Consider the following 27,219-nt stretch of genomic DNA (forward strand, 5'->3'; position numbering starts at 1 on the left):
CATATTTAGAGACAACAAGCATAAGGTTGAATCACTGCTATGAAATACATCAGTCAATGTGGCCTGCTTCACAGATGAAGTGTTAGCGACAGGGAGCACTGTGGCCTTCTGTTGAACCCTAACCATGATGCCCAACCCTAACCATGATGAAACAGTAAAATAGGAGCAAGGGCTAAATTTAAAATGCTGTTTATGCTTAACCCTTTAGCACTTAAACCAGCTATATCAAATCTAAATATTCTACCTAGCCAGATCCAGCTTTTACACGTACCCTCAATGTCATTCTAAAAATAAACAATCACATTATTGAAATCTCAAAGTTACAAGATTAATGCATGATTAATTAAAAAATGAGGTGAGTAAATAAGCATTACATTTGACAGAGCAATCTAAATGCTAAGAGGTTAGATAGTTTTAGATGATGGTGTTACTTGTCATTTAACACCAAATCAGACCTATGATTGAAGGCATTCTAGCCATGGCCATCCTGTCTTTTCAGATATGGTTTGTCTCAGATTATATTATTTAACCCTTTAGCATTCAAACCGGCCAAATCCAACCCAAATATTCTACCTGCTTTATGTTCAAACTGGCAAGATTCAGCTTCTCACATCTACCCTACAATGTCATTTTTAAACAATCACACCATCAAAATCTCTAAGGTACAAGATAATGCATGATTAATTCAAAACAATGCGAATAAATAAACACTACATTTGACAAAGTAACCTGAATGTTAAAGAGTTAACAGTGTCTCCATTTTCTTTTTTAAGACAATATGATTTAAGAGAGACTTGGTTCCTATTTCTACCAAGCTGAGTGACAACACAGGTTCCCATGTTAGCATGTATTTTAACAGCATTTATAGAATGATTCCTAGTCGGAACCATGTTTGAAATAAAGGATTTGAAGTTCAGAACCACCCAGAATATATGTAAATAATTATGACTTTAATTTCACAGCACATACGTAAATTACCCAGACAAATATCTTTTATTTGTTATTTGCTTCAGTCCTTAGATTGCAGCCATGCTGGGGCCACCATCTTGAAGAATTTTTAGACGAATGAACATCAGTACTTCTGGTTATCAAGCAGTGGTGGGGGACAAACACAGACCTGAATAGATATATACACATTTATTTGATGGGCTTTTAGTTTCTGTCTACCAAATCCACTCACAAGGCTTTGGTCAGCCCAAAGCTATAGTAGAAGACAGTTGCCCAAGGTGTCACACAGTGGGACTGAACCCAGAGCCATGTAGTTGGGAAGCTAACTTCTTACCACACAGCCACACCTGCACCTACATGATAGATGTTAAAGAATGTTGTAATTCATAAAATAAGTTTGTGTAGTAAAACGAGCTGAGTTCCAAAGTTTCTGGTAGGAAATATGTTTGTAGAACTCACTCCCACTGGAGTAGCATACAATGTCTTATTTTACAAATTTTGCATGGTTAAGATGTTTTCTTTCCGATCATGTCATCTGGAGTTCAGTCCCATTGCATGGTAACCGGGGCAAGTGCCTTCTATTATAGCCTTGGGTCAACCAAAGACTTGCAAGTGAATCTGGTGGTCACAAACTGAAACAAGCCTGTTGTGTGTGTGTGTGTGTGTGTGTGTGTGTGTGTGTGTGTGTGTGTGCATGTCTTTGAGCTTGTCCCCAACCATCATTTGACAATTGGCACTGGTTTGTCTGTGTCTCCATAACTTGGAAGTTCAGCAAAAGTGACTGAAAGAATAAGTAAAGTATCAAGTTTATAAAAAAAAAAATAACTACTGGGGTCGAGTCCTTTGACTAAACCCTTCAATGTAGTGCTCCAGAATGGTTGCAGTCCAATGGCTGAAACAAGTAAAACATAAAACACTAAAAAATAACTATTATACTGCTGACACAGATTTTTCACTAGTTTCCTCAGAATATTAACCTTTGTTGTACAAAATGAAGAGTCAGAGCAAAAAAAAAACAAAAAAAATTTTTTTTTTAAATCAGCAGCAAATATTTCCATATTTCAATCCCATGAACAAAACAAACAACTATGGACTTTCCATAGTGTCAGGAATTTTCTTGGTGTTTTTTTTTTTTAAACTTAAAACACTGATTAAAGACACTTGACAAAAGGCAAGACTGGCTAAAGTAATGTTTGACTGACGCCAATATTGACTAAAGCCAAAACTGATTAATGACAAAATTGACTAAAAATAAGAATGGACTAACGCCAACATCATTCCCACAAAGAATGACCACCAAAGGTGTTAATGGTAGAATAAACATTTTTTTTAATAAAAACTAAAACTTAAGCTTAAACAATCCTAAATATAAAGTAAGATTATAAACCACGTGTGTGTATGAGAGAGAGAGAGAGAGAGAGAGATGTATGTAGTTAAAGAGAAAAACGAATAGAATACAACTTTTCAAGAAACTGAGTAACAACTGTCTTTCTGACTTTTCACTATTCTCTCAACATGCTGTGATATTCTGTGGAATAAATCTATAGATTTTAAGCTGGCCCTGCATAACTAGATGTTTATTATATATCACTGTATCAATATGTACAAGTTAGACAGTTGCTACTACACATCCCACTCTCCATTTGATACAAGAACCAATTCAAAGCAATACTCAAAACCAATGGACTTGAGCCTAAATCATCTGAAACACAAGGCCCTGAGGAGATAAAAGGAAGAAATCAAATGACAGGAGAGAAAGGTTCAACAAAATCAACCTCGTCCTTCACCAACATTACCATGCAATCAATACCAATGACTCTTCTGTGCAAGAATTGCTCCACTTAGTCATCAAGACCATCACCATAAAGGAAGCATTCAGCAAAGAAGTTAAATTCTTGGATAAGAGATAAAGCTGCCACCACTCCCACTTTATTTGTGTGTGTAGATCAGTTGCAGGATTTATTAGAATCTGGGTATATCATCATTTACAGTGCCACAATTGGCTGGGTATCTAGTATTGAGCTTACAGTACATTGAAGCAAATTATAGTTGTCATATGCTGGTAGTATACTGTCAGTATATATATATATATATATATATATATATATATATATATATATACTGACAGTATGCTGAGACACCCTTTGGTCATGACTGACCATGGGATTGCACCTAGAAAGTTATCCTCCGAGGCACAAGTCCAGGCAAGGTTGTTTATGGAAGACCAGCAGTCACCCATGCATACCAGTCTCCCCTCTCCACGCCATCAGTGTTATCTAAGGGAACGGCAAAGGCCGATACAGCTTGGCACCAGTGACGTCGCAACTCATTTCTACAGCTGAGTGAACCGGAGCAACGTGAAATAAAGTGTCTTGTTCAAGAACACAACACGCAGCCCGATCAGGGATTTAAACTCACAACCTCGCAATCATAAGCTCGACGCTCTAACCACTGAGCCATACACACGCACCTATACAAGGTGGGCCAAAATTCATGCACCAAAAGTGGCAAAACTCTATGATAATGATGTATACACAAGTATTTGTACATGATGAACAAAATGAAGAAGAAGAAGAAGAGCACAAACCTCCACCAAGGCAACACCAACATCCTCTCAACAATTAGCCGAAGGTTTTTTAAATGAGAATATCTGAAATAAACTCAACTGCTCTCACAAAGGAGAATACTAAAAATGAACCTGACTGCTCTTAAAATTTAAGTAAAACAAGTATGAAAAATAATCCAGAATCCTTGTTCGGTACCGGATCAATCCCAAAATCTAATCAGCTTGCACCAGTCATGAGGCCAAACATCCCTGAAAGTTTCATCTGAATCCATCCAGCGGTTCTTGAGATATCTTGTCCACAGACAAACAAACAAATATGACTGAAAACAATACCTCTGCCTTCGCTAAGGCAGAAGTAATAATAATAACAACATAATATAAACAAAATATGAAACGTTTTGGTGCATGACTTTTGACCCATCCTGTATATATAAAATGTATACATGGACTGATATATATATATATATATATATATATATATATATATATATATATATATTTGTTTTGCAAGATTTTTGATGTGAAATCGTGTGTTGAAACAGATGTTGTTGTACTTGGGGATGGTCATATTGCCAGGCTGATAGTTAGCAAGGTGAGACACACATAAGAAAGAAGGAAACAAAGGACCACTGATGAGGTCACAGAAGTGTGACGAAAGAACTCTGGCCAAAATAAGATTAAGATTAATGTAATATAAAGCTGAAGCAAATTAACACCAAATATACAGTGCGTGTGTTTTTATTGGCTAAACTGGCAATATGACCATCCCCAAGTACAACAAAATATATATATATATATATATATATACACACACACACTGGTACCCAATCCAATATACACTGTAGATCCAACCCAGAATATATGTTTCTTTTACTTGTTTCAGTCTTTGGATTGCAGCTATGCTGGGACGCCTCCTTGAAGGGTTTAGCTGAATAAATCAACCCCAGTATTTATTCTATCAGTCTCTTTCTGCCAAACTGCAAAGTTACAAAAGATGTAAACAAAGCAACACAAATTGTTATGGGATAGTGGGGGACAAACATACACACTTAACATATATTATTCAAAACAGTTTGATTCAATTCCATGCGACTTAAAGTTTCACGGGCCTCTGACAGAAGCTCGTCTCTTTCAGGCTTCAGATTAGTTAGAAGCCTGTGAAACTTTAATTCACATGGAGCTGAATCAAACTGTTTTAAATAATAATACATGTAACTCCTACTAAATGTGTTGAGTGACTTTCTCTTTCATTTGTCCACTCACTCGTACATATATCTATATATATATATAAAACCAAATCCACTCACAAAGCTTTGATCAGCCTGGAGCCATGGTAGAAGACACTTGCCCAAAATGCTGTACAGTGAGACTCAACCCAAGATGACATGATCAGGAAGTAAGCGTAACTCTCTCTCTCTCTCTCTATATATATATATATACACACACACACACACACATATATATATATATATGAAAAGTTTCACATTACAATTTTGCTGAGTCAGTCACTGATTCATATGGTGTGTGTGTGTGTGTGTGTGTATATGTATGTATATATATATATATATATATATATATATATATATATATATATATATATATATATATCATTTATATATACTAGGTATGGGTTTCTTGTTTGTATTTAATGAAATCATTTATAAAATACTAATCAGATGTCGAGATAGAATGAAGTAAAGTTGAAGGTTATCTTTATTGATTCATAAGTTCAAGATCTTACTACATTCAGTGTGTGTGTTTGTGGGCAAAGTACTGTACTTTACTGGACTTGGCAAAAAAAATCTCAGCTCCACTTTTTACTTCACAGTTGAGTGGTTAGCAGTACAAACGGCATTTTAATCCTTTAGTACTCAGATTACTTTGTCAAATATAATGTTTATTTATTCACATCATTTTGAACTAATCCTGCATTATCTTTTAGCTTCAAGGTTTCAATGATGAGATTATATATTTTGGGAATAACATTGTAGGGTAGGTGTGAGAGGCCTGATCTGTTCAGTTTGAACATAAAACAGGTAGAATATTTGGGCCAGATATGGCCAGTTTAAATGCTAAAGGGTCAAAAGAAAAGAAAAACCAGTGCATGTCCTCCATAGAGTGCACAAACACATATCATTGAGACATTGTTTTATAGCCAGATGTTCTGCCTGTCACTAACCCTTAACTGTTTTCAAATAAAGGGACTTTTTTTAACTTATTCCACTGTCTCCAAACCCACAGAACTAAGGATGATTTTTGTTGACATCATTTTCAGCTTGATGATTTCATGTGAAGCACAGAACACAAATCATTTCTCCAGACACACACATACAAAACATGCTTCCATAAAGCTTCTGTTTACTGATTCCACTCATGAGACATTGGTAGCTTGAGGCTATAGTAGAAGACATTGCCCTAAGAACCAAATTATGAGATAGAAACTGATACTGCATGGTAACAAAGTGCACTCTTCAACACAGTTTCTCTCTACCAGAAGGTAGAGAGGAAGGACTACATATAGCAACTTTATACACACACACACATACACAGATATATATTTAACTCAAAATTTGAATTTTGTTTACATAATATATATATAGACAGACAGATAAATAGAAAACAATAACAAAAACTCCCAAACACTGTTTCTTTGGTCCTTGGGAGTTCAGCATCTCAAACTGAATGTAAAAAAGTTTTGTTAAACTGTCTTTTTTTTTCAATCCATTTTTACACTAATTAGAAAGTAATGGAATAAAGGTACTTTTAGAAAATATCAAACTACAGTATCAGAGTACTGTACTCTTCATACAAGTTTCCTTTAGTTTTGAGAATCTTTGTAATAAAAAAAAACACTTATTGACTCTTCTGTATCATCATTAATTTGAGGACGATTAGCTGCAAGTTAGCCTGCTTGAGTAGATTTATGATCAGAAGTATTCCGATCATGACCATCCTTTTCATTTTTAGATACAGTGAATTCAGGACATTTCCCATATGTATTTCTTTACTAGTGAAGGTTAGAAGAATTCACTGCTATTTCTTGCAGATCTATAATTCTAAAGTTGGTTTTTTTTACATTGCTTAGTAATTCCTTCATTCCAATTTTTGGCACAAGGCCAAGAATTCTGAGGGGGTGGGGGCTATTCAATTACATCAACCTCAGAGTTAAGCCAGTATTATCTTATTGAATCTGAAAGAATGAGAGGCAAAGTTGACTCTAGTGGAATTTGAACTCAGAATGTAGTAAAGAGCTGGAAGAAATGCCACTAAGCATTACGTCCAACTCACAGCCTCAGATAATAATAATAATAATAATAATAATAATAATAATAATAATAATAATAATCCTTTCTACTAAAAGCACAAGGCCTGAAATTTTGTGGGGAGGGGACTAGTTGATTACATCAACCCCAGTGTTTCACTTACTGACCCCAAAAAGGATGAAAGGCAAAGTTGACCTTGGTGGAATTTGAACTCAAACATCGCAGCAGACAAAATACCACTAAGCATTTCACTCAGCATGCTAACGATTCTGCCAGCTCGCTGCCTAAATAATAATAATAATAATAATCCTTTCTACTATAGGCACAAGGCCTGAGATTTGTGGGGAGGGGCTAATTAAGTATATCGACCTGGATGATCAACTGATACTTATTTTATCAATTCTGATCTGAGTGGATGAAAGGCAAAGTTGACTTGGGCAGAATTTGAACTCAGAACGTAAAGTCAAATGAAATGCCACTAGGCATTTTGTTTGGTGTGCTAATGATTCTGCCAGCTGGCTGTCTTTTTTTTTAAAAGGAATTTTAGTTTTCATTTTGGCACAAGGCCAGCAATTTTGGGGGGATAAATTAAATCAATTATATTGACACCCCTTCCCCAACAAATTGTTCAACTGGTACTTATTTTATTAACCCTGAAATGATGAAAGACAAAGTCAACCTCAGCTGAATTTGCAAAAAAATGCCACTCAGCATTTTATCTAACTTGCAGCCTTAGACCAGTAGCTCTCAACCATTTTTTTTATCTATGGACCCATACCCAGAAGCAGAAGTGTTAAGACTGATCCTTCTGGCTGTGTAAAGCACTCATGGCGATGCCATGTAAAAGCGCCTGTGCAGTTCCATGTAAAAGCATCCACCACACATCGTAAAGTGGTTGGCGTTAGGAAGAGCATCCAGCCCCAACAGCTTGCCAGCTCTGGTCACACTGTCTAACCCATGCCAGCATGGACGATGGATGTAGATGATAATGATGATGAACCCCTTTGAATACTATTTTATTCTGCCATTTGATGTTTAAAAACTAATTCTATAGATACTTCTTTCAAAATTCCTACTGTGCTATTCACTCTTTAACTTGTAAAATGTTAGAGAAAGAAACCTGTTTCTTGCAATAGACACATTTAAATCAAAACTTTTCATGGACCCTTAACATACTACTCTGGACCCCCTGATTCACTATTTCGCTAGTGTGGACCCCTAAAAATCTTATATGGGCCCCCAGGGCTCATAGGGATGCTGGTTGAGAATCACTGCCTTAGATGATGATGATGATGATGATGATATGTTCTGAGTTCAAGTGCCACTGAGGTTGACTTTGCCTTTCATCCTTTCAAGGTTGATAAAATAAGTACCAGTTGAGTACTTGGGTCAATGTAATTGACGTACTTCCTCCCCCGAAATTGCTGGCCTTGTGCCAAAATTTAAAACCAATAATTTGAAGAAACAACAACAAGAAATAAAATTTTGTTCAGGTAAAACAAAATACAAAACAAAAAGAAAACAAGGAAAAGCGAGAAAAAAAATAAACGAAAAATATAAACAATGGAATTGAAAATTTTTTTTATTAAATGTCAATCAGTTGTTTGTTTGATGATGGTCAACAATATAATTAATTTTTTTTTTAAATCGAAAACAACAACGGAATGTTTTAAATAATGAAGCATTTTGAGGCAACAAAACAATGGAATATTTGGAGGGTTGGTTGGTTGGTTGGGTATATTATTGCAGGAGGGGGTAAAGCAAGGTGTGAGTTTTAGTTAAGTATTAAACAACAATTATTGAAGGTTACAAAAACCGGACACAGGGTCACAAAATTAGGAAGCCCAATAGTTGATTTATTGATCCTCAAAGGAGTTTCAATTCTAAGCATAGTGGGATGGAGCTTTCTAACAGATTCTGCCATAATTTGTGGGAAGTGGTCTAGTCAGTTAACCCCACCCCCACGCCACACTCAACTGTTACTTTAAAAAAAAAAAATATATGTACATGTCTGTCTGTGTGACACACATACACATCTACATACATACATGCAAGCATACATTCATACATACAAAAACACACACACACAAGCAAGCATGCATACATACACAAACACACATATAATGGTAACCACCTCTGGTTTCCTGATATATAATTTCCACTTTTTAACCCTTTAGCGTTTAAACTAGCCATATCCAGCTCAAATATATACCCTACCTGACTTATGCTTAAACTGGCCACATCTGGCCTCTCACACCTATCCTACAATGTCATTCTAAAAATAAACAATCACATCATCAAAACATCAAAGCTATGAGAGAACACATAATTCGAAAGCAATCAAAGTAACCTCAATGCTAAAAGGTTATGGCAGGGGTTCTGAACCACTTTCCTTCTATTGACCCCCTTTAATTACTATTCTATTCTAGAGGACTCCCACAACCATTCGACATTTAAAAATTAGATTTATTAAAACAGCTTTCAAAATTCCAAATTTGTTTTTGACATGTTCACTTACTCTTTTACTTGTTTCAGTCATTTGACTGCGGCCATGCTGGAGCACCGCCTTTAGTTGAGCAAATCGACCCCGGGACTTATTCTTTGTAAGCCTAGTACTTATTCTATTGGTCTCTTTTGCCAAACCGCTAAGTGACGGGGACATAAACACACCAGCATCGTTTGTCAAGCAATGCTAGGGGGACAAACACAGACACACAAACATATATATATATATATATATATATATATATATATACATATATACGACGGGCTTCTTTCAGTTTCCATCTACCAAATCCACTCACAAGGCTTTGGTCGGCCCGAGGCTATAGTAGAAGGCATTTGACCAAGATGCCACGCAGTGGGACTGAACCCGGAACCATGTGGTTGGTAAGCAAGCTACTTACCACACAGCCACTCCTGTGCCTATATTGTATAAATACTTGTATAAATTTGTAATAGAACTTACTGAGAGGACATATTTCACTGGCCGGAAACATGTTTAATAATGTAAAACGTTAGGGAAAGAAATTTAGCTATTTTTTTTGCAATAAATACATTTAAAGCAACATTTTTTTTTTTGTGGACTTTTCAAATACTATTGCGGATCCCCAATTTACTGTTTTGCTTGCATGGGACCCCCAAACTTTATATGGACCCTGGTTGAGAACTACTGAGTTAAAGTAATCAGATTTAAATTAAAACATCCCATCATAATTCCACGAGAGAAAGCTTTTGATCAGGTATGTTCTAAACTCCAGCTCCATATAGAAATAAATTTTAAAAGTCAATAAATTTACTAAATTCCTCAAATATTCTTCATTATTTTCAAAATTAATGGTAACATATTGGCAGTGTATTCATTAGAAATAATGTCACAAATGGAATAAAAAGACTAGAAATGGAAAAAAAAAATAAAGGTAAGTTTGATAAAGTGGTGACCAAGACAGAAGATCTATAAATAATATGTAGTAAAGATGAGTTATAGAAAATATGCCAATGAAGCAAAATAGGCTCAACAGAAGAACTGGATTTGTGAAGAAAGTAAAACACAAATAGGGTAAGTTACTGCTATGGTAGGTTAACCTTACCAATGCTGCTATTCCTAAAATACATTAGAAATGCAAGATTACTCTATATATTTTTACTGCTATGACAAACAGTGTCAGGACAAAGCTACACAAACCTTACCTCATATGAGGAGGGGGGCCCCTTTCAGTCATGAATGACCATGGGATTGCATCTGAAGTCACGAGTCTGGACAAAGTTTTTTTTGTGGAAGACCAGAAGTCACCCATGCTTACTAGTTTCCCCGTCTTCACAACAAAGGAAAAGCAAAGGTCAATACAGCTTGGCACCAGTGGCATTGCAACTCATTCCTACCACTGGTGGGATTTGAACTCGGAATGTAAAGAGCTGCAAAAATTACCACAAAGAATTTTTTCTGATGCTCTAATGGTTCCACCCAAATGGTTTCAAATTTTGGCACAAGGCCAGCAAGTTTGGGGGAAGGGGTAAGTCAATTACATCAACCTCAGAGTTCCACTGGTACTTATTTTATTGACCCCAAAAGGATGAAAGGCAAAGTCGACCTCAGCAGAATTTGAACTCAGAACGTAAAGACAGATGAAATGTTGCCAAGCATTTTGCCTGTTGCGTGCTAACAATTCTACCAGCACACACTGCCCTATATAATGATGATGATAATGATGATGATGATGATTTCCAAGTTCAAGGGCAGGATGTTTATCAATACCACCAACCTTGACCCTAGAGGAATGAAAGGCACTGTTGGTCTTAGCAGGGACTGAACTCAGAGAACAGAGAACAAAGAATCACAAGGCATTTCATTCCACTTCCAACAACTGTCAAATTATTATTAGGTTAATCATTTCTTACATAGCTAGAAGACCACATATTGGGGGGTGGGGGTGAGTAAAGAACAGTCAACTACATTGATTCGACTGGTACTTTATTTTCATCACACCCAGCTCCCACAAATGATTCTTAACATAGTCGCAAAGTTACAAATATTTGGAGGGGATGGGACTAGTATTTAACTGGTCCTTTCATTTTTAATCCCGGAAAGTGGGAAAATAAAGCAGATTTCAGTGAGATTTGGAGTCAGAACAACATAGAGACATTATATATATATATATATATATATATATATATGACAGGCTTCTTTCAGTTTCCATCTATCAAATCCACTCACAAGGGTTTGGCCAGCCCAAGGCTATAGTAGAAAACACTTGCCCAAAGTGTCACGCATTGGGACTGTACCCAGAGCCATGTGGTTGGGAAGCAAGCTTCTTACCACACAGCCCTCCTCCCACAAAGTGAGTGGCCAAATTAAAGAAAAAAAGGCACGCAACACATCTAGTAGGAGTTGCATGTATTATTTAAGGCAATTTGATTTGGCTCCATGCAGAACCCTGTCTCTTTCAGGTAATCTAAAACATCAGTCTCTTTTGGTAATCTAAGCTTGAAAGAGACAGGTTTCTGTTAAGAGGCCCACGAAACTTTAAGGTACATGAATCTTAACCAAACTGTTTTAAATAATATATATATATATATATATATACTTTATTTCTGCTGCTTTTAAATAAAGCATATTACTCTACCTCTGGTATTTGAGTACTCTTTTTTCCACCTTGTTGCACATTTTATGTGCTTACTCCGATATATATATATATATATATATATATATATATATATATATATATATATATATATTGTGATGTTGAATAAAAGAGACATTAAAAGAAAAAGAAATCTTATCTTGGAGTTGAGAGAGGGAGAGAGCGCATGGGCAATTCAAATAAACAAAAACAAATCTTTTAAGGTAAAGAAATTTGATTTTGAAGATAGAAATGGTTAAAAAGTAGAGGTAAAAGTGATGGTGGTTAGAATGTGGAGGCAGAGGGGATGAGATGTGAAGATGGAGGTAGGAGAGGTTTGAAAGAAATACATATAAAAAAATTCATATAAATTCATATAAATTCTCAAAAGGCCTGGTTCAGATTTTTGCTATGGAAATAAGATGTTTGGAAACAAATAAATGTTAGTAGCAACAACACAATCTGAGAGTCAGGTGCCACTCTGCCTCTGCCAGAGTGAAAACTTCGTAAAATAAGCCTGAAGCAGGTGACATTTAACATGAAACAGTCACAGAGATCTGGGAGAACCAGACAAAACTGGTAAAGGAAGGGCTGGAGTGACTGATTAGTAAATAATTTCATTAAGCTAAACATTAACACCACAGATAAATAACTTAACATGTAATTCATTACAACCCAACTTTTCTCTTTGAATTCCTCATTAAGTCAATACCAAATTACATTGTCTATTTGCTTTAATTAAATTCCATTGTTTTGAATTTTTTTTTCTTTTTTTTTTTTTTCTCAATCATTATACAAAACACAATTTCAAACAGCTTTTACTGAAATTAACTGAGTTTTTACCTGATTTGTTTTGGATATCTGTCTCAGGAACTGATTTATTCATTTGAGCTCAACTATTTGAATGATCAGCACCAGAAATTTATATTCTATATCACACTCTGTCAATAACAGAGCCATTGGTTACAGTACGCCAATGGGCCAATCAGTCACTGATTCACTGCATTTACAATGATGAGAGTGACAACAGATTGTCTTTGCAACTTGGGTGCAATAAATACCAAAAGAGCTCGCCTGACTCTCTGTCAGTTACAATGACAAGGGTTCAAGTCGATCCGATCAACAGAATAGCCTGATCATGAAGTTAACATGCAGGTGGCTGAGCACTCTGTAAACATGTACCCTTAATGCAATTCTCAAGGAGATTCAGTTTAACACAGAGTGTGACAAACTGGCCCTTTTGAATTACAGGTACAACTCATTTTTGCCAACTGAGTGGACTGGAGCAATGTGAAATAAGGTGTTTCACTCAAGGGTACAACACACCACCTGGAATTGAACTCACAACCATACAAACATGAGCCAAACACCTTAACCACTAAGTCATGCACCTTCACATAAAAAGGTTTTATATTTATCGAAACCATTGGTCCATTGCCTTTTCCACAAATCTTTAGACAACACAAGGCAACAAAGATTTTGTTACAGAAGACCAAATAGGTGTTTCTAGCTAATTTGTGTATACTGATTTCAAATTTATAATTAGATTGTTTCTATCACGTCTAGATTTTGTGTAAAATGCAAATCCTTTAGTAAAATTTCCTATCATGTCCAGATTTTGGCTTTAATCGTCTTAATACCAGTAATATGAAATTTGCTTTCCAAGGTTAAAGCAATTTTTGTTTGTCAACTATGTACAAATTCTAATGATTTTGATCAATAAAATTTATCCCGAGTTGGCAACACTGAGTCAAGGGCATAGTAACAGCCCAATGATCAGTTGCTACGTGACAGTCAAGTAGAGCTGTTGTTGAAGACAGCAGTTCAACAGAAGATTCAGCTAGTGATATAGAAATAGGGATAGATGGTATATATGTTCCAGATGCAATTAGTTCCCCACATTTGTTCAGTCAAGAGGATGTTAAATGACTTAGTGCTCGATTTGAAATTACCAAAAGAAAAGGCAGAGTTGCTTGGGTCCAGACTTCAAGAATAGAATCAGCCAAATTTCCCATTTCCACCAGAACCATCTGCAGTTTTCATCATTTTACTTACAGGAGGAAAGCATTTGTTTCTGCCATGATATCAGTGGTTTGGTGGAAAGGATTGGCTTTCGCTATGATCCAAAAGAATGGAGACTGTTCATTAAAGCTAACCTTAAAGCTGTATTGCACAGCGGCAATGAAAAATTTTCAATACCTGTAGCACATGCCACTGGCCTTAATAAGACTTATGAATCAATGGAATTGCTGCTAAGACTTGTCAAATATAAGGACCACATATGTAATATTTGTGGTGACCTTAAAGTTGTATCATTACTTTTTGGATTACAGTTGGACTACACAAAGAATATGTGCTTTTTGTGTCTATGCAACAGCAAAGATAAGAACCACTATGAAAAACATGATCAGCCATCTACAACTGAACATGTTGTTAGTAAACACAATGTGAAACATCCAACACTTCCTGACTGACCCTCAGAAAGCACATCTTCCACCATTTCACATTAAACTTGGCCTTATGAAATATTTTACGAAGGGTATGGATCATCAAGGTAGTGGTTTCCAATATTTAAAGATGCTAAGCTAGAAGCTGGAGTTTTCACTGGACCACAGATCTGCAGTGTCATCCATGACAACCCACTGTTTCAATCCAATCATACCAACTAATAAGGGTCAGTTTCCTGGTTTCGTGGCATATATATTCCCCACCTGGACAAGACACCGGTCTGTCTCAGGATTACTCATTTTTGCCACATGAGTGGACTGGAGCAATGTGAAATGAAGTGCTTTGCTTAAGAGCATAACGTGTCACCTGGTCCAGGAATCGAAACCACAATCTTACAATCATGAGTCCATCACCCTAACCACTAAGCCACATGCCTCCACTTCTTTTCTTTACTACCTAATCTAAATGAGAATGAACTAGGAACATGGGCATCTTTGTTGAAGTTGTAAAAACTTTTCTTGGAAACAACAAAGTTGAAAACCATCGTGAACTTGTAGAAAACATGCTTAAATCTTGTGAAAAAATGGGATGCAGAATGTCTTTAAAAATGCATTTTTTTACATTCTCATCTTGACTTCTTGGCCAACCTTGGGGCTGTGAGTGATGAGCTTCTACCAACAGATCTATCTCAGTTATGGAAAACACATACAAAAGTAATTTCAACCCAAATACGATGGGAGAACTTATCATCTTACAAGTGATAAAGGAAGATGAAACACCAAAGTTTCACTTAAGAAAAGGAAGTTGCCTTTTGGTAGTAACAGCAAAATACTAACACGTTTGGGGAGGATGATTGAGTGCAGGGGTAGTAACTGCCAACAGAATTCTGCAATCTGTCTTAAGCCAGAAAAAGGAGGAAAGACATCCTTGTTCACTAATTATTTAAGTATAATTAACATAAAACATGGCACAGAAAAGTAGCTTAGACGGCTTTCATAATAGAAGTGAGTGAGAAAAAATGAAAAGTAAGAGTTTACAGTTCCACAAAATCTGGACATGATAGACAAATTTAGATATCAGATTTAAAATTAGCACCAGAAATTTGGTAGGAATCAGTAAGCCATACATATGTACATCATATATATATATATATATATATATATATATATATATATATATATATACACACACACACACACACACAACAGGTTTCTGTAGAGTTTAGCCTACCAAATCCACTAATAAGGCATTGGTCAACCTGAGGTTATTGTAGAAGATACATGCCCAAGATGTTATGCAGATGGTGCTGAACTGAGAACCATGTGGTTATGAAGCAAAATTCTAAACCATACAACTGTGCTTACACTAAGTTGCTGGAATTGTTCTACTTCTGAACCATGGATCCTTCAGACAATGAGAACTTGCACAGCAACAGTAATTTTTTTGTTTTTTGTTTTTTAATATTTAATTTTATATACTTAACAATCATCAAAAGAGAGTTATATTTATTTCATCTATTCAGAGATACATCTAGTTCAAATCAGAACAAGCAGAAGCCCCAATTAAGTTATGTGTTAGTATCGAAAGGGGGTTCTGACATTTTCAAAGCAATCACTTGCAGAGGTGACTGCTTGCAGAGGAATCAACAACAAATAGAACACAACAGGAAACGAAATATGAAATGAAAAATTTTCAATTGAAAATATAAATCCTATTATAAATCTATAAAACAAACAAAAAGGCATTTTCTTTTAAATAACAGAAAATAAAAGGAAAACAAAAAAAATTTTAAAGCTTTAAAAAATGTAAAGCTTCTGATAATTTTGATTAAACACTTTATAATTTTTATTTTTTCTCAATTATTTCATTTTTTTTTTTCCTCTCCCCCACAAGGATTTGTTTGCCTGAGATTGTTTTGAGAGAGAGAAAGAGACCATTACGATCTTCTCCTCTCCATTCAGCAATGTTTCTTCCTCAGAAACTACACAAAGCTTATGCCTGAAAGGAAACAAGGGAGAAAAGAAAAAAAAAAAGAAGAAAAAAAACAAAATAAGAAAAACATTTTTTTTTTTTTGGTTTAAATACACAACAGCTGGGAGTTAAGAGGAAGGAGAATGCTGGAGAGTAGGGAATGCGTTCTTAGTAAAACAGCTATTTTGTTAGTCTAAAAGGTAACACGGCATCAAACATTTGGATTACATAGCAAATTCATTCCTGATATAAAAGCAACAAATAAAAATGCCATACCTACAATCACCTTGTATAACAAAAGTTTTATTTCTATTTTTTGTCTTTGGGTATTAAATGCCATTTCCTATTTGCTTCTATCTAGAAATCAAACGAAATGACTACTGTTCCCTCCAAACTTTGCTTTTCCGACCTGAACATCAATGTTTTGAAACGGACCTATTTTCCATTACATTTCACACAGATTTAGCACTGAGTTGCTGAGGCAGAAATATCATTATAGCAAATATTCTGCTAGATACCACAGATTTGCTTGTCACTTGCTTGACCTTAACCACTTGAGTAGGTCCCTTAGTGCCTGACAATATGTGCAACTCTGATCATGAGCAGGAATAGGGGAGCACCTGAGAGGAATTCTTTGGGGTTTGAATATAAATGGAGCAAAAGCAAAGTCTGAAGGAAATATTAGCCATTTTACATACTCTCTAGGAAATAACAGTTGCTACCCAAGGACAAAAATCAAGTTACAGCATGTTATCAATGGCACTAAAAAGGTGTCAATGATAACTACACACACACACACACACACATGCACACATATACATGTTGCATCCCCTCATTTCAGGGGATGCAGCACAGTGCATGTGAACTATTTTGGAAAAAGAACTTAGTAGTCACTAGCAAATATCACTAGATGCTGAGCAGATGAAACAGTCCAGTTAGTGAATGACTGCTATCATCTGATAGTCATTGTGTGCAAAGATGAGACATTCAGCTATTTGACTGCAAACATGCTGGGGCACCATCTTGAAGAATTTTTAGTTGAAGGAATTGAACCCAGTACTTATTGTTACAGAGATGTAAACAACACCAGTTGTCAAACAGTGGTGGGGAATGTCCTCCGCTACAAAGATATGCATGCAATCATACACACAATGGGCTTCTTTCAGTTTCTGTCTTCCAAATCCACTCACGAAGCTTTGGTCAGGCCAAGGCTATAGTTGAAGATGTTTGCCCAAGATGCCGAACAGTGGAAATGAACTCAGAACCATGTGGTTGGGAAGCAATACTTCTTACCACACAGTCATGCCTGCAACTATATACACACACACACACACACACATACATATATACATACATACATACATACATACATACATATATATATATGCATACATACATATATACACATACATACATACACATATATATACACATACATATATATACACACATGTACATACACACATACATATACACACATACATATATACACATACATATATACACATACATATATATACATAAATATATATATACACATACATACATATACACATACATATATATACATACATATGCACATACATATATATATACAAATACATATATAAATACATATGTATATATACAAACATATATGTCTACATATACATACATATACATATATATATAAACATATATACATACATATACATATGTATATACATACATAAACATATATACATACATATACATATGTATATATATACATACATATATATATACAAAAATATACATAGACATACATATATACATACATACATATATATATATATATATACACACACACACACATATTATATAAATATATACACATACACACACACACACATATATATATACACATGCACACGAACACACACACACAATCATTGACACCAAAATGATGTCAAAGATAACCACAGATAGATAGGTTAGTCTCTAAAAGTTGCTTAGTGCTGAAGTGAATACTATCTATTGATTATGCAGATAATGGAAAAACATATTCCAAGTCTGACAGAAAAATAACACAAAATAATTTCAAAGTCTGTAATAAAGAAGCAGTTAAAACGAGCCTAGAAATAGGTATTCCATTCACTTACAATCTTGGAGTGCCATTATTGGAAATGAAACGACAGAGGAAAAGGAGAAAGAGAAGCGAATATTATCAAAAGTCATTGCAGTTTTTAAAAATCAACTCAGTTGGAGGGAAACATGTGTTCTGCTAGATACTTGAGGAAAATGTAATGTTAGGACAGAGTGAAACTCAATCTCGAGAGAGAAACAGAATTATTTCTACATTATGAAAAGAAAAAACAAAAGAGAGAGAGTAAGAGAGAAAATGAACGTCCTGATAATTTATAATTCAACATCCTGATAAGTTATAACTTCTTCAAATAAAACCTTCAATAAGGTATCTCACAAGCAGCTTAAAGATCAGAGGAGAGGTGTATGTGTGAAGCTAAAATTGCATTCCTAGCACTATTAATACTTTTCTAAGTTTACTACTATATTGCTAAAATTTACAACTGTAAACATCAGTAGCTGTTGTGTGGAACTCAGAAGTTTATTTTATTGGTTTCTAGTGAGTGCTAGGTTCTATTCCTTCCACAAGATAAAAACCAGTCGGACTACAATCAATGACAACCACTAGAATTCATCTTTCATTTAGTTATCACAAAAGAAAATGAAGTTTCACATTGGCCTTGTAGCCTTTCGTGATGAGGGAAAGAGTAACCTGTCGTAAAGATTGTTTGCCAACATAACATGGCAGTCCTCGTTTAGGACTAATATTGCTGTAATTTAACCCCAGGAGACATCGTCTCCAGCTGGCTGTATGACACGATCTGTGTCCTTTCTCTCTCTTTCGTTTTTTTTTTTTCTCATAATGTAGAAATGTTGGAATATGTTTTTTCATTATCTGCATAATCAGTAGATATCATTCACTTCAACACTAAGCAACTATTAGAGACTAATATATCTGCAACCTGTTTCAATATCCATAGCATAGAGATATTTGTCGTTGAGAAAACATTAGATTAACATATTCAATATACTAACTGAAACTTATTAAAAATTTTTAAACAGTAGGAAACTGAGCAATTGCTATAGTATTTTCAGCTTCCAAATAAAATATCCGCTGGTCTGTCTGTATTTCCAGTTCATGGACAGGAAATACTTCATTTGTTCACCTTGAATTTCATTAATTTTGGACTGCCTTGAAAACATTGTGTTAACATATTTTTGGAAATATTAATTTTAATGATTTTCTATATCTGTATATGTTAAATACAATAGAAACAATTGTCGGCTTTATAAGGTGAATTCAACAATAAAGATGTGATTTTCTCTATACATATTTTTTGTTGTCAAATACTCTGAATTCTTCTAATTGGTATGTGGATCGAATTTTCATACATGAGGATTTACCTTGGATGTGTATTCAACTTACATTTACTGGTGTCTGATTGTTGGATATAGTTAACCAAATATTTGAGTGCTTTATTGATATCTGCCTGGATTGTTTAATCCTTTTTTTCTTTATACATACATACATATGAGTTCTCAAATATGTGTGCATACATACATACATCACACAGATAAACACACACACACACACACAGATAAACACACACACACACACACACACAAACACACACACACACACACACACAAACACACACACACACACACATATATATATATATATATATATATATATATATATATATATATATATATATATATATATATATATATATATTCTTTTTCATTTATTTGTTTCAGTCATTTGAGTACAGCAATGCTGGAGCACTGCTTTTAGTTGAATAAACGGACCCCAAGACTTATTCTTTGTAAGCCTAGTACTTATTCTATCAGTCTTTTTTGCCAAACTGCTAAGTTATGATGGTGGGGGGACAAACATATATATATATGATGGGCTTCTTTCAGTTTCCGTCTACCAAATCCACTCACAAGGCTTTAGTCAGCCCAAGGCTATATTAGAACACATTTGCCAAAGGTTCCATGCAGTGGGACTGAACCCAGAACCATATGGTTGGGAAGCAAGCTACTTACCACACAGCCATGCCTATTTTAGGAAGTTAAAAGTTATGGTCAGTCATAGAGTGGCCATTGGCTGGAGTGACTAATGTTTTAAAGTGCTTCTTTTTCAGATATATGAACTACTGACAATATATATATATATATATATATATATATATATATATATATATATCATCATTACATATTATACTCCTCATTATAGGAGTTAAAAACAGAATAGGCATCTTCCAATGTCAAGCTCAATAGATATTACTAAAACTGAATGTAATAATTATTGTACTTTCATTTATGCAAATGATCAGACAAGTGTGATGTGATATATATTTCAAAGTATTAATCACACATCGACATAGGAATTGGACTGCCTGTTCCAACTTGGAACTTTGTTTAGAGAGGCTGTCCATTTCTTGTATACAGATATGTAAATAATATCATGAAATTTATATCACACTTCATAAGATCTTCAGCTGAAATAACCATAGTGAGATTACTTGTGTTTGTGTATGTGTGTGCATGCATGTGCATATGAGTATGTTACAGAACTCTAAGGACCTTGACCCTTCCTGATATATACATATATACAGTAAAAAGCTTCCAGCTGTAAAAACCGTGCCAAAATTGACCTCGCCTCTGCTGGTGCCATGTAAAATGCACTCGGTCCACTCTGCAGGGTGGCTGGTGTAGCCTTCTACCTGGCCGGCCCCTGTCAAACTGTCCAACCCATGCCAGCATGGAAGGCAGCCGTTAAACGATAATGATGATGATGATATATATATATATATATATATATATATATATATATATATATATATATGAGGAAGGAAGAAGGTCCCTGAGTTTTGTAATGCTAATAATTCAATTTGCTATTCTAACTTCTGGAAGCCAGTGTGCCAACAGATCATCTACTACATGGGTGAACACACAAGTATGATAGACAAATTCCTCACAAAGAAAGAGAAGAAACAAATGATTGTGAACAATATGTCTTTCTCTGTTGAAGAATGTATCCCCAATATAGATGAGCGATTAATAACATCACAGTAAGAGTGATTAATAACATCAGAGTAAGAGCCAAGACACACAAAACAATGTGGAGAAGAAAGACAGGGAAGCTGAAGAACCATCAACCAGTAGTTGCAGGTTTTGAGAAGCTTGTGATAAAGGAGAAGACAGAGATTTATAACACAGTGGAAAACCAAGAGTTCCAACAGGATGACCCTTCCTGATGGCCATTTACCAAATCTGTTGCCGGTGCCTTAGGTTCCAAATCAGACAGAAGGTGATATGAGGGTGGAAGAGTACAGTAGATGTAAACCAGAAAAACCAAAGGATTGCTTGAATTGAAACAAGGAGAGCTGCAGTAAACCATGTTAAGTAGCCAGAAGAGAAAGTGGACATTAAGTATGCTTAGAAAAGTGAGAAGTAGAAACTAAGAGGTTTGCACATGTCTTGCATAGGAAGCATTCAGAAAGATGTGAAGTGTTCCTGTTTGCAAGTTTATGTATGAGAGAAAATTGAGATGGCTTCAGAGAGATGTGAGTAAACAATGAAAATGGCTGAACTGCCCTTACTAAAGCCTAAAAGAAAGTTATGGAAGAGCTACTAAAAGAGGTAGTTGAATGAGGAGAGTCAATATTTACAATATACAAATAGAAAGGATTACACTGTGTAACAAACTTTTAATTTTTTTTTTATCCTTGGTCAGTGTTATTTTCTATTTGCTTCAATCTACAAATCAAAGGAAATCACTACTATTCCCTTTAAACTTTGCTCTTGTGACCTGGACATCAATGTTTTGAAACTGACCTATTTTCCATTACATTTCAGACAGATTCAGCCCTGAGTTGCTGAAGCAGAACTTCCTAGAAGCTTCTAGAAGTTTCAAGAATTTCTAGAACGTTTGAGCAACATAGATGGCAGTCTGAATACAGGGAGTGCAAGCCTAACAATTCAGTTCACTTCTAGCTGTCCAAGTGGAGACAAATTTGAGAGAAGCAAAGTTTGAAGGAAATAGCCATACTGTCATACTTTCTAGGGGTAAGCAAATAGGAAATAACAGTTGCTACCCAAGAACATAAATCATATTTTACTGTGTAATGATCCAAGCTGTATTTGTATATATTCTATTTTGATTTTATTTTATATATTTGTATTATTGGGTTGGTCCATAATTATTGTGGCTTTTTTTCAACAAATTTTATTCAACAAAAACAATTACAACACGTAACAAAAACATCTTTAAATGATTATTCCGGTGAATATTCACCATCTACTTCAATTACTGCTTCCCATTTGCTTGGCAGATGGTCAGACTGTCATTTAAAGATGTTTCTGTTAAATATTGATATTGTTTTTGTTGAATAAAATTTATTGAAAAAAAGTCGCAATGATTATGCATCAACCCAATATTACCTTAATTCATAAAATTTATTTCCCATGCTGTTATGAAACATGTAACTACAGCATTAAAACAGCATCATAAATTCCAGACTTTATTTTAACATAATATATATATATATATATATATATATATATATATAATCTTAGGTCCTACTATTACTAGGAGTATATGTACATAAGGGAAAGGGAGGGTAAGAGAAAGAAGTGCTTGCCCTAGAACCTATGTATGTGCAAACATGTACCATTGTTGTTCATTTCTTTTTTTCATGTTTGCTTTTTCTATATTGGCAAGTATTGGACAAGTAGTGTGGCCAGTAATCTATGGCCAAATGGTCGTTTTGTTGCCAATGCTTAACATGTTTTATAAGTAGGGCACTTTTATTCCACTGACCTCCTAACATGATGAAATTATCAAATAACAGTACACATTGTTCATGAGAGGTGTAAATACTGTCATTGTTTTTGTTCACAGAGTGACAGTGTGAAGGCACATAGAAACCTTACCAGCTTCATACACATATGTTCCTTTCAATAACTTCATCGATGAATTCTTTACTGACATTTTGTCATGTCCTCAACCAGATATTGCCCACTTGGTATCTGTGGTGTGTATATATACAGATATACATAACTGATGTGTAAACATAAAAAATATATCCACAGTAATTCAGGACTCAACTGATGATAACACATAATTAAACTCCAATTTGTTAATATAATGCAGTAAATCCTGATGGACCAAACTTGCATGCATATATAGAATCAGTTAAAAATGATTGTTGAGAGCAGCTTCTTTAGAATAAAAGCTTTAATTTCACATGTAGTTCATAATTTGTCCTCTACAACTGTTTCAATAGCATAAAACATCATTCATATAATTATGATACCTAACTGAAAAGCAATGTGTAACCCATATCTTCAGAAGTAAAAAAATGGTAATTGAGAAACCAGTGCTGATTTAAAAACAAACATTTGTAGTTAAATCTATAATGGTTTTCTTATTATCATTTCTTTTCTCCAGAAGATATAGGTAACACATTATTTAGATTAATCAATTATATATTTTAATTAATTAACCAATTAATGATAGCAGATAGTCATAAGATTGATTAAAGGGTTCAGAGTTTCAAGCATAGCACATTTTGGTGATTTTGTGTCAATTAATACATAGATAGATAGACAGATAGATAGATACATGCAAACAGATACAGTTAGACACATTGTTACACGCACACACAACACAAAGAAATGACAACAGAAATTTCATTCTCAGCACAATCAAAGCAATAAAGTACAACTTACTTCACCAAGCCGATTCTTGAGCTGTTGTAAACTAGCTTTTCGAAGGCCAGCAATTTGTTTCTCTAATTTTTGCACTTCATTCTCAAGTGTAGATTTTCTTTTCTGCAAGAGAAATTCCATCAACATCATCATCATCACCATTCTTCCTTTAACATCTATTGGTTCATGCAAACATGGAATTTCACAGATATTTCACTCAGCAAATTATTATTATTTTTTTTTTTCATTCATGTCGGCTCAGAGAGATCCCACTGGAACTCGACAATACTTATTGTCTATTGACCATATAAGATGTGAAAGCTTGTTTTCTACTTCCAAATTCAGCCAAGCTTGATACAACCTTTCATACCTATAAAATAATCATCATCATTTAACATCCACTTTCCAAGCTGGCATGGGTTGACAGGAGCTGGCAAGGCCAGTGACCACAACCAGATTCCATAGTCTGTTTTGACGTGGTTTCTATAGCTGGATACCCTTCCTAGGAACCTCAAGACAGTGATGATGGCCCGAGAAATGTGGCAGGTGGACTTTGTTGCTACAGCCTCGGTAGGAACCCACCCATAATAATAAAGAGATATACCAGAAATACAGCGCAACAACCACTGTATATCTACCAGGAACAGTGAAAGTAACCACCCATAAAGATAGATGAGAGACAGAGTAATCTCCACTTACAAAATATAGTGACAAATACACAACCACCAACCGCAATACAGTAATGACCACAGATACCAGAGAGACTAAATAACAACCGCCATATACATACCTTCTCCTCTTCTATTTGCCGTTCAACTGTTGTTTTATACTGCGGTGTTTTCATATAATTTAAAAATTCTGTGTAGCGTTGTTTGATGTTGTCTGCAATGAAATAACTTCATATCAACAATTCCTGTCGGCAATATTATATTCCATAACAAATCAATTATGTTTAGGGTTACAGAAACATTTGATCAACCAATAGTCATGTGTGTACTAAACAGTCATACCCACCAATGAGAGATCAACCATCATGAATTCACTGACACTATGGTGTACCATTGAAAGTGAACTCAACAACTGCATAGTGCTACCACTGCTTACAACAGTGACTTAATACACAGTACCAAGCTAGACTGCACTAGCACTAAAGAAACTTAAGCATTTTAGCTTCAGTACTGAACAAGATTGATTTTTGCAAGGAATATTTGTTGTCTGAGCAACACAGTATGAGCGAGAAGTAATGAACTATATTTAAATATTAGAAAGCCTTAGCTGTGATAATGAACTATAAAAATGTAAACCCATTCCTTGTATGTTTTTGTATGCAGAGAAAAAATGGTGAGGAGTCTCCTGATGGTATGTTTCACAATTTATTGATCACTCTTAAGACAATGCACTCAATCTCCCTCCCCAATCAATAGTAAAGAGTTCAGCTGCTATATAAAGTAGTCAGCAATTAAGCTAATGCAGCAAAGGATAGTTTAATCTGCATATACTGCATTACATGCTTATTTAGGCCACTATCACTGCTAAAGCTTTTTAATATTTAAATTTATTTCTCAAATGTAACCAGGGTCAACTTTGCCTTTTATCCTTTCAGAGTTGATAAAATAAGTACCAGTTGAGCACTGGTGTTGATCTAATCCACTTAGCCTGTTCTCCAAACTGGCTGGCTTTGTGCCAAAATATGAAACCAACATTTAAATTTATCTCACTACTTCTGATTCACACACACACATGCAAACAAGGTGATTGGGTACATCTTTGAAAAGCTATTAACAAATTGTAAAACAATCTGTCAAGAGACTTCCTCTGTTTTCCACATATTGAAAGTACAGAATGAATGTGCATTTCCTTATTATAGTTAATACTTATGCATTTCCTTATTATAGTTAATACTTATGCATTTCCTTATTATAGTTAATACTTATGCATTTCCTTATTATAGTTAATACTTTCCAATATTTCAATTTATTTCACCGAGACCTTTGGAAATGTGCTGTGCGTGAGAAGACCCGGCAAGCCAAGTAAGATCGTTGCCAGTGCCCCTGGACTGGCTCTTGTGCGGGTGGCACATAAGATGCACCATTTTGAGCGTGGCCGTTGCCAGTACCGCTTGACTAGCCTTCGTAGGATTTTCGAGCGAGATCGTTGCCAGTGCCCCTGGACTGGCTTGTGTGGGTGGCACATAAAAGACACCATTTCGAGCGTGGCCGTTGCCAGTATCGCCTGACTGGCCTTCGTGCAGGTGACATGTAAAAGCACCTGAGTGGTTGGTGTTAGGAAGGGCATCCAGCTGTAGAAACTCTGCCAAATTTAGATTGGAGCCTGGTGTTGCCATCCGGTTTCACCAGTCCTCAGTCAGATCGTCCAACCCATGCTAGCATGGAAAGCGGACGTTAAACGATGATGATGATGATGATGATGACTGCCAATCTTTGTATCTGCCCTATTACTGCTGCCAGTCGTTTTATCTCTTGTTCAATTGTTTATAGTTCTAAGATGATTCAAAGCTGCAGGTGATGCTTGCAAGAATAAAACTGTATTAAAGTATCACAAGGTGCAGACATGGCTGTGTGGATAAGAAGTTTGCTTTGCAACCATATGGTTTTGGGTTCAGTTCCACTGTTTGGCACCTCGTGCAAATGCCTTTTACTATAATACCAGGCAAACTAATGCATTGTGAGTGGAACAGGTATAAGGAAACTGTATGGAAGCTCACTATCTATATGTGCAATTGTTGATATTCCTCAGCTTCATTTCAGTAAAGCAGTGATGTGATGTTTACATTCTCTGTAGATATTATGGCCAGTTGCTATGTGCATTCAAAAAAAAAAAAAAAAGGATTGGCAACAAAAAGTGCATTCAGCCATAAAATGCTGCCTCAAATAGTCCTTCTCCACACTAGAATTGAGAGACATAGGTTAACCATTTAGCATTTAAGCCAACCATACCTGGCCTAAATATCCTATCTGCTTTATGTTTAAACCCACAAGATCTGGCTTCTCACACCTACCCAACAATGTCATTCTAAAACTAAAAAATCACATCATTGATATCTCAAAGCTACAAGTTAATGCATGATTAATTCAAAACAATGTGAATAGACAAGTGTTACATTTGACAGAGTAATCTA

At 35.2% G+C, this 27,219-nt stretch overlaps 1 protein-coding gene across 1 annotated transcript in view; it reads right to left on the reverse strand.

The window, feature by feature from the left end:
• The window catches only part of LOC106875466 (uncharacterized), a 103,611-nt gene that overhangs the window by 11,400 nt on the left and 64,992 nt on the right, over positions 1-27,219 (reverse strand). Inside the window, exons 14-15 of the mRNA XM_089341608.1 lie at positions 24,871-24,962; positions 24,102-24,203 (exon numbers count right to left, since the gene is read on the reverse strand). Of these exons, the coding sequence (XP_089197734.1) occupies positions 24,102-24,203; positions 24,871-24,962 (194 nt within the window). The remainder of the gene's footprint in view (positions 1-24,101; positions 24,204-24,870; positions 24,963-27,219) is intronic.

The sequence above is a fragment of the Octopus bimaculoides genome, chromosome 25 (genome assembly GCF_046866305.1).
Source record: "Octopus bimaculoides isolate indiv1 chromosome 25, ASM4686630v1, whole genome shotgun sequence".
Lineage (NCBI taxonomy): Eukaryota > Metazoa > Mollusca > Cephalopoda > Octopoda > Octopodidae > Octopus > Octopus bimaculoides.